The sequence below is a fragment of the Schistocerca cancellata genome, chromosome 6 (genome assembly GCF_023864275.1).
Source record: "Schistocerca cancellata isolate TAMUIC-IGC-003103 chromosome 6, iqSchCanc2.1, whole genome shotgun sequence".
Classification (NCBI taxonomy): Eukaryota; Metazoa; Arthropoda; class Insecta; order Orthoptera; family Acrididae; genus Schistocerca; species Schistocerca cancellata.
Genome location: NC_064631.1, coordinates 612,733,699 through 612,749,314, shown reverse-complemented (window position 1 = coordinate 612,749,314; position 15,616 = coordinate 612,733,699). Strand labels below are relative to the sequence as shown.

The 15,616-nt window shown below is 41.1% G+C and overlaps 1 protein-coding gene across 1 annotated transcript in view; it reads right to left on the bottom strand.

Annotated features, from left to right (window-relative positions):
- LOC126190881 (uncharacterized) overlaps positions 1-15,616 on the bottom strand; it is an 84,858-nt gene that overhangs the window by 13,043 nt on the left and 56,199 nt on the right. The window contains exons 4-7 of the mRNA XM_049931486.1: positions 12,438-12,735; positions 10,118-10,307; positions 7,930-8,039; positions 133-446 (exon numbers count right to left, since the gene is read on the bottom strand). Of these exons, the coding sequence (XP_049787443.1) occupies positions 133-446; positions 7,930-8,039; positions 10,118-10,307; positions 12,438-12,735 (912 nt within the window). The remainder of the gene's footprint in view (positions 1-132; positions 447-7,929; positions 8,040-10,117; positions 10,308-12,437; positions 12,736-15,616) is intronic.

Sequence of the window (15,616 nt, the reverse complement as noted above, 5' to 3'; positions counted from 1 at the left end):
ACACACACACACACACTGTTGTTCCACATCTGCTGTAACTTTAATTTCAAATATACTACATAAAGTAAGCACAGCAGATCATTAGTAATGAAAACCATTTTTTACTTAATTTAAAATAAATATACTACTCACTTGGCAATATGGATCTGTGAGAAGACTCTGCACTGATATCAGAACCTTTGATATGGTCAGCGCCAAGCTCCAGTTGTGCTGAATTGAGTCGATGCCAACATCACCATGCCGGGAAACATTTGGATGAAATATCTTTGTGAGAAAACGCACTACAGGTGGACACATGGGATAACTGTAAGGTACCTGGAGGTACAAGTAAAAGAGGCCTCCTTCGTAGGGGCTGCCTACAGGGCCAGTAATTGTAGCCTGCCAATGACAACATTTCTGATCCAATGGTATGGCCTCAATGCCTTCAGGAGGATCTGTTCTCAAGCCTGAAACCACAATAAAAGAGTTATATTTCATCTGTATGTAATACAGAAACATCTGAGACAAATTATAGCAATTAATAATTCAAGAAACCATTATTCATACGTTGACTGTGATTGACTACTGACACTGTAAATACAACTTGATAACCTCAAGTGGTAAAATCACAATCAGACTCAAATGATGCATCAGTGTCAATAAGTAAGAGGCTGGCACATCTATCTTGTACCAAAAATTTCACAGACTGGAATTTCCAGAAGCCACATGCTTTGTATTTTCAGTCTGATATCACCATGTCACGTGTCAGTTTTCGCATACTACAAATGATCTTTTGTCAAGTGCTGTATATATCAAAACCAGAAAAATTATCTTTCTTAGAGAAATTTAAGGTGCTAGAAGAACTTGAAATGTTTAAGAAGTGCCCTTTTTCCTTATCATTCATATAGTCTTGTGTGTTGGCAAGTTTCAGCTATCTTCTTTCCTGCAAAAAGGACTGGTTTCTGCTCAATAAATATTTTTTTGATAATACCTCAATAATTTGGATGCCTAATTCTTCTAAACCAACAGAGTAATATGCAGCAAAATGATTATATTGTTACTTTCCTGCCCAAATATGGTATACATCACAAACATAGTTGAATTTCTTTAGTTTATCTGTGAATTTTTCTACCACATTCAGTTAGATTGTGAACAGTTTTCTGTGAAGTGTAAGTGAGATGACAGAACCACATCTATCTCAGAAGAATTGTCATATTATTCCTCATTACAGCAAGGTACTCAAGGTACCCTCCACCACACACCGTCAGGTGGATTGCGGAGTATGGATGTGGATGTAGATGTAGATCATGGGAGATCCAAGAATGTGAAGTGGAGCTGCTGATTTGTTGATCCCAGCAGTCACAGAAAGCTTGAGGACTGGAACAGTACTTATAATCTCATATCTTCCATAGTGATGGGAAGTGGTGAGGACATCACGCAAACATAACTTTCTTGGTTCGGCCATGCAGAGTCCACAGTCAGTCGTATGCTAGTGCTCACCTGTTCCATATTTATTTGATCATGCTCACTGCATTATGTGTTGTTACTTCTCCAAGCTGTCATCCTCTCTTATTTTCAACGGACGCCATGCACAGTGGCACACCATGCTCATTTCAAGTGATTTACAAAATATGAGAAATAACAGTTGCGATGAGAACTCGCTCTCACATGTACATTAGTTTTCATGTTAAGTGTTGTTTATTGTGGCCATCATGCACCCAGCGTTTTGGGAGTGTTGGAGGCACCAAGTGCAGCTGCAGGAGGAGACTGCCAGCGACATGAGTGAGGTGGTGCAAATCCCGCTGCTGCCAGCTTCATTTGCAGGTTTTGATAAGACCACAGAAAGGTGGAAAAATTACTCCTGTTTATGCCACTTTAAGTTGTACTGCACCAATCACTGAACCTGTACCTAAGAGTCCTCTGCTGCTGTAATGTAGGAGTAGTCGGAGGTAGTGCAGAAATTTGTGGCCTCTTACAGACCCAGGCCAGATAGAATTTTCAAAGTTGTGCCAATTGCTAATGCACTACTTTGGTCAGCAAATGCACTGGTAGATGTCCACTTGAAATTTAATCACTATTCCAAGCATCCCAGACAGTTCTAAGCAGTACAGATAGTCAACTTACAGGGGTTGTCAGAGAGATGTCATTTTCAGTGTAAACTGTACCAGTTCTTATGCAGACACCCTAATTCACAATGCTGTGGTGCAGCTGGTGCCAGGCAGGGCTGTACAGACTAAAGCATTAGTGCATTCAGTAGCACAAATTGCAGTCAGTGGAGTTGATTGCTGCAGCACAACGTGCGTTCAATTGGCAGAGAACAAAACCTGGTAAGTCACACCAATGGGACGGGTCCCCATCGGAGGCTATTCAGGCTTAGATGGACACATCATTGAGACAGCGGATGCATGGTACTGGGACAGATACCCAGGCATCCTGGTGCAGGTCTGCTACAAAAGTGGGGATCACACAGGACCGCTATCTGTTACTGCTGCATGTGGATCTTCCACTGTGTTCACAGAAAGTGCAGAGCGCCGTATTTTCACAGTGTATTACTTAACCCCGCATGTGTGGCAGTCTTGTCTGCACTGCTGACCATTACAAAAGAAGTGACAATGTCCCACTCTTTGCAACTTGTCGAGCCTGCCGTATGTCAGGGCCTTAGCAGTTTTGTGTGGAAAACATCAGCAGATGGAGCAGTAGCCATTCCTGTGTTCACAATAGAGTCCCCAAGCGCATCAGCAGGCAATCACCCATACCGAATTATGGGACACTTGGAAACAGTTGCAAGAGGTTTCAATTAGACACCGGGGCCTCAGCCAGACTAATCAATTTGGATAGTTTTCACCAGATGGGGCTCCCAATCTGTTGCAATGCTCTCAGTGTCAAGTAGTACCTTACATTGGGCAGCAGACAGCCTTGCAGGACCAACTACTAATCACACCCCAACCCAAAACTGTAGAAAGCCAGCTCACGCTTTTGGTGGCAAATTAATAGCTGTCAGAAAATATTTTTGGACTTTATGCTTTCCCTATTTTATGATTTGAAGAAGTCAGAACAGTTAACCTGTTTTCACAGGTAGGGCCGTTTCAAAACCAAGAGGCATTGCTGCAGTCATTCGGTCAACTATTTGGTAAGGATGATCTAGGAACGGTATCCCGAGTTTCATCACACCATTGGACCACAACCAGGGTCGTAATATAGAAACCCAATAGTGATGTTCGATCTTTTGTTGATTTCAAGCACATGATCAATGCACAAAGTGAAATAGATGTATCTCCCATACCGCAACCCAAGGAGTTTTTGGTTAAGTTGGCTGGCAGCCAATATTTTTTAAAAAAAAGAGACCTCAGAGATGCATACTTGCAGTTGCCACTGGACGCTGAGTCTCAGCAGATGTTAGTATTAAACACTCTTTTTGGGATGTATCATTTTAACTGGTTGCAATTAGGGGTAGTGTCAGTTCCAGGAATACTCCAGTGTTTTCTTGAGCAATTTATTACTAACACTCTGTGCTACACCAACTATTTGGGTGACAGCTGATATAATGGCTCCACCAGACAACAGCATTTGCAAAATTTGCAGGCAGTTTTTCAGTGCCTGTCCGACAATAGGCTGTGTAGCAAGCTTGAGAAACGTAGCTTTTTGTTCCTAGAGTGCCATACTCAGGGCATGTCTTAAGTAAGGATGGTATAGTGCCAATGACAGAGCATGCTGCAGCAATCAACAAACTATGAGTTCCTAAGAATATTAGGTAGTTGCAGTTGTTGTTAGGAAAGGTAAATTACGATGTAAAATTCATTCCACGGGTTGCTCACCTTTGTCAACCACCAAATCAGCTAAGTGGTCTGAAGCACATAGTTGGCATTCCAGAAATTGATGCAATACCTCCCCTCCGTGTCTGGCCATGTTCACCCCTGGTAAGCCTATAGACTTTGACACTGATGTATGCCAATACAGCATCAGCACCACTGTGTCTCACAGAAATACAGATAGAAACTTCAAGTAGGAATACCAACAATGTAGGAAAAGACAGATTGCTACTTACCGCAAAGAAGACACATCAAGCTGCAGACAGGCACAATTAAAAGCCACTCAAATAAAGCTTTCGGTCACAGCCTTCATCAGTAAAAGAGAGAGCGACACACACACACACACACACACACACACACACACACACACACACACACACACAACTGCCAACTCCAGTATCTCAAGCTGGAATGCAACATCATGTGGGATTCAAGCATCAATCTGGAGGGGGAGGGGGAGGGGGAGGGGGAGGGGGAGGGGGAGGGGGAGGGGAAGGGATAGTAGTGCACAGGTGGGGAGAAAGACGAACAGTGTCTGGTGGAGTGTGCACGGTCTAGACTGCCAACAGGTGCAGCGTCAGGAGATTGTGGGGCAGGGAGTTGGGGAAGAAAGAAGCATATTGGTATGCTATCAACCAAATTTCCTCCAGGATGAACAGCCACTGCCAAACTGCAGCCAAGAACAAAGTCGACCACCCAGAGGCGCTACATACAGCTGGACATAACACACTTGATTTCAATGGCTGCTTCACTATCCAAAGCCATCTGGATTCTTCCTTCCACCAACAGCTTTTCTGAACTGTGCAGATGGAAGTTACCCTTACAACACTTTCTCCACTCCTGTAATTAACCCAGCCTAAACCTATGGTGACACAATGTCCCCACATCCTCCACTCAACAGTTTCGACCCCCTCTGTCCTATCATCTCCTCCCCATTATCACCTCCCACCCTGTTTATTTGCAGCCCTCTGCCAACCCACCTGCCAATCTAAACCCGCTCCTCTCCTTTTCTGCTCCTTTTTTTCACCATCTCCCTGCCCCACAACCACCTGATGCTGCACCTGTTGGCAGTCTAGCCCCTGCACACTCCACCACACATCATTCATTTCTCTCCCCACCCATATGCTACTATCCCTTCCCTTTCCCCAAACACATTCTGCAGATGTCCATTATAATTATCCGGGCTGTTATGCCGTGGTCAGTTGATGAATTCGATGTTGATTCCCAACGTTTCGTCTCCGACTGCGGGAGACATTTTCAAGGGGGTCCGTAGCTCGATGGAAGGTCCAACACACCCACTGGCTCGCTACTGACTGCCGCTAAATTCTGTGTCCGCGCGCTCCCGCGCCGCGGTGTGAAGTCACGTGTTTTGAAAACGTCAGTGCAATTGGCCGCTGTCTGTCGCCGTCGATCGCCGTTGCCATCACCCAGTAGTGGACAGGTGGTACACATCTTCTTTAACACCGGCATCCATATACCGTTTAATTTCACACCCTCCTCCTTTCGGTTGAAATTATTTGGGTGTTAAGCGATTTCGACTGCCTCCCTGTAGAGCCTTCGTAATATCCACTTGTGGCTGCTAGTACTTGCGTCTCCTCGAAACGAATATTGTGGTTCCCTGGCTGGAAAGCATGCTCCGCAACAGCTGATCGTTCTGTTTCTCCTCTTCTACAATTTCCCTTGTGCTCTTCCAAACATTTAGAAACAGTTCTTTTAGTGGTACCCACATAAACATCACCACAGCTGCATGGGATCCTATACACTCCAGCTTTTTCCAATGGTTTGCGAGCGTCCTTGGCAGGCTTAAGGTATTCCTGTATCTTCCTGGTGGGCTTGTAAATTACGGTAATATTCCGCTTTGTCAAGATCCTCCCTATTCTTTCCGTTACATTTTTAACAAACGGCAGGAAAACCTTAGATTTTGCAGTAGCCTGTACGTCAATATGATTTCTGCGTGGCTGCCTCAACGCACGTTTTATTTCGGCGGACGAAAAATTCGATCCAGCTGTTCCAATACATCATTAAGTGGAGCCACTTAATGATGTATTGGAACAGCTGGATCGAAGTGAAACCACTTAATGATGTACTGGAACAGCTGGATCGACGGACCCCCTTGAAGATGTCTCCCGCAGTCGGAGACGAAACGTTGGGAATCAACACCGAATTCATCAACCAACCATGGCATAACAGCCCAGATAATTATAATGGACATGATATTTTTGCGGCCGTGAAAGTCTACATTTTAGTAACATTCTGTAGATGTTGCATGCATCTCACTGGGCCATGTCCAGAATGAAAGTGCTGGCTCAGAACATATCTACTGGAGAGCAATTAATTCTGCCATCAAGCATGTTATGTGATCCCATTCAGCATGTGTCCACCATCATGACAGCCCACCACATAAATTTTCTATGTGGCCCATGCCATAACACCCATGGGATTGGGTGCGCATGGATTTTGGCTCTTCTTAGGGGTTGTGTGGTTATTGGTGGTAGATGCCTTATCTGATTTCCCCTGTATTGCCAAGTTGTCCTCCATGACACTGCATGCTACAGTTTTGCCCTTAGCTGCTATTTTCACTAATTAATGTGCACCGTGCACCCTGGTCTCCGACAATGGTCGCCAGATTGTGTCAGAGGAATTTGGAACGTTCTGGTGCTGAATTGGTATTCAGTAACTGATCATTGCGCTATTCCATCCAGCATGTGCTGAAGAGGTCAAGGTCAAGGTCAAGTGATTGGTCAGGACATTTAAATCACAACTGAAAAAAACAGTCTTTTTTTTTAGTCTAACTGAGTATTTCTAACCAACAGGCACAGTCCGGCTGAGGTACTGCATGGCCATGAACCTTGTAGTCTCTTCGACCTATTGCACAGCTCTTAACCCAAGAACTATGCCACGGTTTCAGCAAGGTTCTGCCGTCTGGTCATACACATTCGGGCAGACACTGGGGTGGTTGCACAGAATCTGGTGGGAAATACGAGGGGATAACTTTATATTGTGGCATTGGCTCCACAGTGCCTAACATGCCACATTAACCAGCTACGTCTGTGTCACACCGAGTGATGGATGCCACACCTCTCAGTCACACAGGCTACATCCGTGCAGGTGAGAGGGACCAACCACGTCTCGCTCCAACCACCGAGCAGCACCCACCAATGTTCCCACCACCTGTTGCACCACCACACTATTTAATTTGCACCCTCACCCAGCGAAATCCACACAGGAGGAATGTTTGCCTGGGGAAGATCTGATGGAGGTGGAGTACCTGCATTTATCATTGCAGCAACTGGCAGAGCTTGCCCCCCACCCCAAATCCTAATCTCCTCAACCACCCGCCTCAGGTGGAGGATCAGCCCATCACCATTCCTAGCACCACCCTTGACATGCCAGTGTACACTGCCTAAGCAGAATCTCTGGCGGAGATCTTAATCACCCCTTGACCCTCGGCTCGACGGCTTCAGCACAGGCTTTGGCACTTTTGCCCCAACAAGCCTCTTGAAGAGGGAGAGATTTGGTATCACTGCCAGATCCAGGCATGCCAGATGAGGGATTGTTTGCAATTGAGCAGTGTGTCAAGTACATTGGGCAGTGCCTCTAGAATCATAACATTCCTGGTTTGGCCATGCAGAGTCACAAATCACTCATATGCTAGCACTCACCAGATTCATGTTTACTTGGTCACCCTCACTTGCATTTTGTGGTTTTACTTCCCCACGCTCTCTTACTTCCATGTTTGTTCCTGGCAATGCTTTCGGGATCTGCTTGCTGGTTAGGTTGACACACCATGTTTGTTCACAGGCACCAAACACTGTGGTACACTGCACTCATTCAAAGTGCTTTACAAAATGCTGCCGTCTTGCTAGGAGAGACCTAACACCCCGTTTTCCTTTTTCCACTCTCCTGTATTTACTGATTGCAAAATATATGTTAACCATAGAATTATTTAGGGTTGGGGATTGCCTTGATAGGGATGGTGCACTGCTGTGTGTTATTTCTGCTTTTCACAGATGCTGTAATGTAGCTCTTCACCTTTTTTTTTGTGACATACACAATGTAAACTATTTCACCAGAGGTATGGACATACTAATTCAGATTTTAAACTACTTAACAAACACTGACTCTTGTTAACAAAACTTACTCTTAAGTTCATTTCTGAGCCTGTTTCTCCTCCAAGAATTCTCTTCTCCAGGTGGTTGCAGCTGTAGTGCCATATGTTGAAGACATAGCTTGCAAGCACAGCTCTCTGTGCTGAAACAGGATACAGTGCTTGTATATTACATGTAAGTTAATGCAACCTTAATATATTTTAATGAATTATGACTGGGCACTCTTAGTAACAGCTGAACACTGTTGTTTTCATCGACAGTATCAGGTTTTAATGATGCCACCCTTACCAAAGCAACTAAATCATGCCCAACTGTGAAGAATATATAAAAACTGAGACTGAAAGAATAAAAATGTGACATGAAGCATATGACCACACATTAAGTTAAAGTCAGCTTCCAGCAGCTATGTATGAAGAAGTCATGAAGTGTTGGGGGGATAAATATAGTGAAATCTGTACAATTTTGCACAGTGATAAGGAGAATACTGAGATACAAATGACAGGGTCATTTTATTTAAGCGCTACAGAGCTTTAACCTCTGGTGCTTGGGACACATATTCAAAATCAAACTGAAATTGCATACTGAAAAATAAGACATTATAGCGAATGACAGAAAGATTATGTCCATCAAAAACTTATATTATTAACACCCATCCACAAATATATAGAATAAGCTGAGCTAAACCTGTTAAAATATTAAGTTTCCCCAGTGCTTGGAATTGAAAAGAGTTTTAAAACAGTTTTGTCAGAAAAGAGCTATAGTAGAAAAGTTCTCTACTTGTACAAGAGGACAGGAATAATGGGTGACACAGAACTAAGAACAGAAATAGCTCAATAGATGAAACAAGGAATGGAGAGAGTAGTCACAGAAAGTGAGAAATGGATAGCACAACAAAAACCTGTAAAGCAAATACAGAAAACAATAATAAAAAGGCCAAGATGGAAAGTTAAGTGGGGTGTGCAGCAAGGGGGAGAAAGTGGCAATAAAAATGTACATCAATAATAGTAAAAGTCTGGTGAGCTATGGGAATCACCCAAATAATGGAAAGCAATATGTCACCAGTGAAGTTCTAAAGCATACTGGGAAGCTGTATTAACGTGAGCTGGATGCAAAGGGTTCTGCCACTATGTTTGCAGGGTGAATTATAGAATGGCACTGCACTGTGCTAAACAGGATACAGAATCAGCATGTCTGAAATCTTTGCCACAGACAGCTTCACAATCGAAGTTCAAGTGCAAGCATCATTATTGATATAATCTGCCAACTCCACTCAAGCCCACTACATGATTCCAGTGCAAATGAATTTGAGCTGTTGGACACTACAAAGTACAGGGACAAATTTCGTTTGTCAGACAGACCTGCACACATAAATGGAAAATCAAACAATTTCTTCTGAGCTGTGCCAGTAGTTGGTGAAGATTACATATGACATGCCAGAGGTGATGAATGAACTGGTGCACACAATTCATGGGTATAAGCACAGCTTGATTCATAGAAAAGAAAGAGGTTCCAACTACTGTGACCTTCTGAGTGCTGTTTTGGAAGACCTGTGTGCTGTTTTGGAAATTTAGACTTCTTAAAATATAACATTTGCACTGGTAAAAAATAAAATTCCCATGTGCACCAACAATCTTTTATCACATTTTTTTTATTAATTAAATAAAATATTATTACTCAGTTTATGATTTGTTACAAAAAAGAATTTACAGTAAAGCAAACACACACACATTATCACTATAAGCTGTTGAAAAGGGGAAAAACTTATATATTTTAATTTACATTTTATAAAACTGACCAATGCTTTGAAAGGTTTTCATTGTACATCATTGTCATCTCACATCTCAAAATCTGTGGTTCTGATTTTTTTCATCAAATGTACTGGCATGGGGTACCAGTGCATATCATCACAAATCAAGCACCTGATACATGTCCACACACAAGGGCATGCAAGTGCACAAATGCATGAATGCAAAAACTCAGATAAGAGCACATACATCAGCATGCAGACATGTGAGAGCACTCACACTCACAAGTAAATATTTTAAATGTATCACAAGTGAACACATTTTAAATTTTTACAGTTGGTTGTATGGTGTAGTTACAAATGAACTGAAGGCTAAAAATGCTTTTAATGATTTGTATATAATGAATAAATGTGTAAGTAGGATTTATAGGTTCACAGCAGCAATGTGTGTAATGTAAATTACATGGCGTACTTACAGTTTAGAATAAACTTTGAACCAGTTCTGAACAATAAATAGAGGTTTGAAGAGAGGCCAGCGCTGCATTGTGTACTGTCGCCATTGTTCATTGCTCACGTGGGTCTGGACGAGATGAGCCCAACGCTTACAAGCATTTCCCACACTCCATAGTGACATATCATCAAGATATGAAAAGACAGCAAGGAGAACTGTAAGAAAAAATGACTGCAAATAATCCAAACATATCACTATGATTTCTGCCCATATCTGTACTTGAGAGTTTTCTATAAAACAAAGTACACTGGATTATAATTCATGTCATTTCACTATTAAATTAATTTTAATCTTTAATCCAGCTGGATCAGTGGGATCATGTGAGCCAAAGCTACTTTGTCATGCAACCATTCTTTTGTAGCCTCACAGGACACCAATATGAAAAATGCATGATTTATTTGTGTAGCTGCTACAACATCTGATGGGGATGCTGTGAGCTGCTATGTGTATGATCTCACAATATTACAAATAAAATGCTATAATTTTGTTCTTTCCCAGCTTTCACCCTACACACATATAAAGTCTGAGTGTTTTCACATTTGTTGTGATAAACTGACATGAGATGCAATGCCATTCTTTATCTGTTACACATGTCAGTCTGGATGACTTGACAAATGAGTGCAATGTTTCTATCAGAAGTGAAAGTAAAGGGGCAAACATGGTCTCAGTGACAATGCTGGTATGACTTTTACCAAAGTGCTGGGCCAGTCGGTGAGAGAATCAAGGCACATGCCCTGCAATATTTCTGAAATGATTTTACTGCAACTATTTGGTAAAAAATTATTTTTGCTTAACTTGTAGCTTTATGTGTCAGGTTCATTATGATGTGCCCATCATTTTGTTAATGGTCATAGTTATTTTGATATTTACATGGAAGTAAAACATTGTGGGAAATTTGAAAAAGTTTTCAATGAAAAGTATGGGTTGCTACGACATTGCGTTTGATGCATATTATATAATATGTGGCTACCTATGAAATTGAGCTAACCTATTGAATTTTTCTTTAGATGTGGGAGGAGGTCACTGTCATCAATCTTGAGAAAACTGATCTAACTTAACACACTCATTTGTGATCGCATCACACCAGCAATAAAGCCAGAGTGAAATATCAACAATATTCCTCACATTTGATAAACACTTTGAGATATCGAAATGAGATTTTGATAAATGATAGCACATAAAGAGGAGAGTATTTTGCTGTATGGTTACTATGCAAAACTTCATTATCTACCATATTATTTCACTAACTATAGACTTTTTCAATGACTGAGCATAATTTTTAAGGGCCAACAATAACTGATGAAATAAGATGCTATGCATTTTACTTTTCCTTAATTCCACACTTAATAAACTTCATACCCACTGTTTCAGAATTCTCTCGCAATTGCATCTGCACAGCATGTTAGTGAGGTGAGACTGTGTAAACTCCGCTGTGTTTTGGCAAAAGAAGCAAATTTTAATACGGCAACAAGAGAAATGTGTAGGTTTTACTCAAAATTAGCCACTTGTAACACTTCTCTGAAAGTTACAAATGGTTAAGAAGCCAAGCGAAAATAAATCGCTGCATTTTCAATGGAATTCTTTTTAGATACTAACCAAAGCAGAGGTGACAGATCTTTCTGAATGGTCACAATTGAAGTGTGGGCATGGAATGGCCCCACTTAATATTTACAAAAAATTTGAATGTAGGCTTCAGTTTAGAATGGCGCTTCCCCTCCAGTGCTTGGAGTTTCCCTTACAGCACCTGCCAGCAGCTCCCGCCACTACCTCTCTCCCACACGCGCCCTGCTGTCTGCACATCTACTGGCCACATTATTCTGTGCAGAATCTATATCTATATGCTTTCTGCTAGTAGCACTGAAATGACAAATAAAAAATGCCCACTAGCAATTAGTCCACAACTACCAACATACCAATTCCAGAAACTCTTTCACATCTTTTAATATACATAAATGACACAGTTGTAAATAAGCAGCACACAATGATATGAGAATTGTAAATAAGTGTTATTTTCCTGCATGACACTGAAACACTCTAATCACAGTCAGCCACCTAGCAATCTCAACAATATACACTCACAATTCAAAAACTACCACATATTTCTTGAAGTAACTTGAAAATAAGGTAATTCATTATCTATGTAGTTTCCATAGAGTTGTTTTATTAAGCAGCAGCTCCTACGTACAAACAATAGATGCAGCTCTCTTATTAGCAAATTAACACAGCAGCACAATTTCCTCTCGTGCTATTTTAAGGAATGTTTTGAAGAAAGTCTGATGACTTACCCTCTGGTGGCAAGCGCTCAAGCACTCCAGGGCTCATTCTCAGATCAAACGGTTCCGATGGTGTGCTCAATATTTCGAGCCTCCTTGCCAGTGGCGTAGGGCGAGGTGGGGGAGGTGGAGGTGGGGGAGGCAGGGGCACCACTTGCTGGAGTGGTGCTGCTGCCACCGCAGGTTCTTCACCAGAGGCTGCTGACGGTGCAGGTGGAGGGTGGGGTAGCTGCTGCTGGCTGAGGCGTCTGTCGACTGCGTAATATAGGTCTGTGGGTTCGTCATTTCCCGAATCTCCATCATCAGTTTTCTATGGAAAAGACTGAACTACTTAATGATATACCACTGACATTCATTCAGTTAGTCTAAAGGTGGTCATAATTAATACGAGTAGAGTCAACAGTCAATAGCCTTTGCCTTTCTGGCATTTATTCAATAATAAGCAAACTGGTAGATGACAGATTGAAAACTAACACACAGTAACAATTGCTGCACATAATAAAAATATAGATATGCTGCTATGAGATTCTTATGTGGAGCTCTGATTGGAAACATTGCGAAGGCATTTCCTAAACCATAACAAATTTCAGTTCACTGAGTGGCAAGTGCTCTCACAGACAAAAATACCACTGACTTGTTACATAGTGAGCATCATTTGCCACCACTAACAATACCATATCAACTACAATCAACTCGCTTTATGTAACAAGTGCCCAAATCCTCTGCCCTCTTTCATGGTTCTATGTATACTCTGTATTTGTATTCATACTAGGGTTTGAAAAATTATTCATATAAGCTAATATTATAAATATGTCTGCGAGCTTCTGTCGACATCGTCATTCAAACATTTTCAATGTTCAATGTATCAGTCCCTCTGCCGAGATTGAACAAAAAAGTCTACCATTGAAGACGTTTGAAGACCAATATGACACAGCCTAACAACAGAAATGATTTTATTACCAATAATTTTATATAGTCTATGCAAATGTAATAATATGGGATTGTGGGTTCCTCTTATTTTAATTCCCCAAACCAACATCTTCAGTGGGTGTCTTTATTCCAAAACATGAAAATTAACACTAAAGTAATTTTCATAATTCAGTCAATGTACTTCCTTAAACTGCTGAGTAATTCACACATCTTTTTTAAATATTAAGTAACCCTATTCTACTGTTTTTGGAGTGATATTGTAGTAGTATTTATTTTATGGTTATGTAAAACTGAAAAGTGTGAATTAAAATAACTTCCAAATTACTGCACATTAGGCAAAATAAACCACATTTATACAATCAGGATACTTAATCATTTTAAATCAGTTTTTAGGATCACATATTCTCAGACATCAAAATATTTGCTACTTTTTAACTTTTTTTTTAATAAGGTTACTGATTAGTGTTACTGCATACTGATTGATGCAGCTACAGCTAGTTAAGCCATCTACAGTAGTTATAATTACTCTTTGCCCACTGACAATGTATTCTGAATTGCTATTGTTGTTGTCATGCTGTGTGTGCATTTGGCACGGTAAGTCTTGTAGCCAGTGGGAAGTTGGAATCCTTGCTTGCTAAATGAGGACTCCCGAGACGTGTTCGGATGAAACATATACAGTCTTACTATTCATGTATTGTGGCATATGAGACTACTAAATCTGGGTGTAGTTGCAATTGGTTTGGAATGAATAATAATTACTTTAACAAATCATACAATCTCGATCTGCTATTAAATATTATCATCTGAACCCTTCAGAATCCACATTCCTAAAATTACTACGAAAAGAAAGCATATAATTGGATATTTGTAGGTGAAGAGGAGTATCATAACAGAGCCTTTAATTAGTTACACCAACGATGACATAACATCTTGGAACAATCTTCAGATCCAAAGACCGATTGCCAGTATCAATATACGGTGAGAGAATTTGAAATTTTCAATGGTGCCTCAATCTTTCAAGTAACAACAATGTCAAATCAGGAATATTATTAATGATCAGGAATGGTTAGCAGAAACTGAACTATAGAACCAACTGAAAATGAAAAGGTAAGTTTGAGCATACACACTGAATTGTGACAAGCAAGAACAGACAACTATCATGTTGATAATGTAGGAAAAGAACGTACAACAATTAAATTTTTTGAGATATGAATAAAAAATTGAAGGAAGATAGTTAGCAGTGTGTGAGACACACACGTAGTTACTACACAGCAGCGCCTTGAATCAGCTCGTCACATCATCTGAAGCCTTTGGTCTGAAAATTATCTCATAGACCAAGACCAGTTAACACAATAAAAAGTAATTCGTTTCTTGTGATCTGTACTGTTTCTTATTATTAAGATATTCTAAAGTTGTTTCATAATAATAAAAAACTGAGGACAGATAATCAAAATTTTGTTGCAGGTTAGCAAAACTCTTTTTATTACTTCAGGAATAACCCGTAACACGAAATGACATTCTAATGACAGTGAAAACGAACAACAGAATAAATAATGTAGCTGGAAAAACAAGAATAAGTATATATCACACGCTGTGTCAGAGATATTGTTGTACGGAATCTTTCACTAGTGCATAGCACTAAATTTTACACATATACACTGTACAGTAGCTTGTGTACACTTCACTACTCCCCCCTAGTGTCACTGATACTTCTCGTTGAACCTGACGCGTCGTCCGGACCCGGTGATAACAGGTTGCATACTAGTTACTGCTGGTTTCCTGGTGGTGGACTTCAATGGCCGGGCAACAGGTCATGTACTGGTGGTGGACTCTGATGACTGTTGCAGCTGCTTCACAGTGCATGGTGAGATAGTAGATGTACTTGTCGTGTCTGTGGTGGGTGCAGCTGGGTCATGATCTGTGGTACTTACACAAAAGGCTGGCTTATGTCTATCAACATTGACGACCATTGGTGTGCCCGTTATATCAATGGCAAACTACACAGTATGGTCCATCATAGGGTGGCTGCAGCGGCTTGCGCATCACGTTATCGCAAATAAAAACATAGTGGCAATCATGTAGCTCATCGAACATGAACGGGCGATGGTTCGGCTGATCCCTCCGCACCACCGGACGTAGCTATCACATCTGTGTGCACAGCTTATTCACAAACTCTGACAGGTCAATGGATTCATCTTGTACATGGTCAAGAACTCACCAGTAAGGCATATAGGTTGACCATATATGAGCTCCACTGTAGT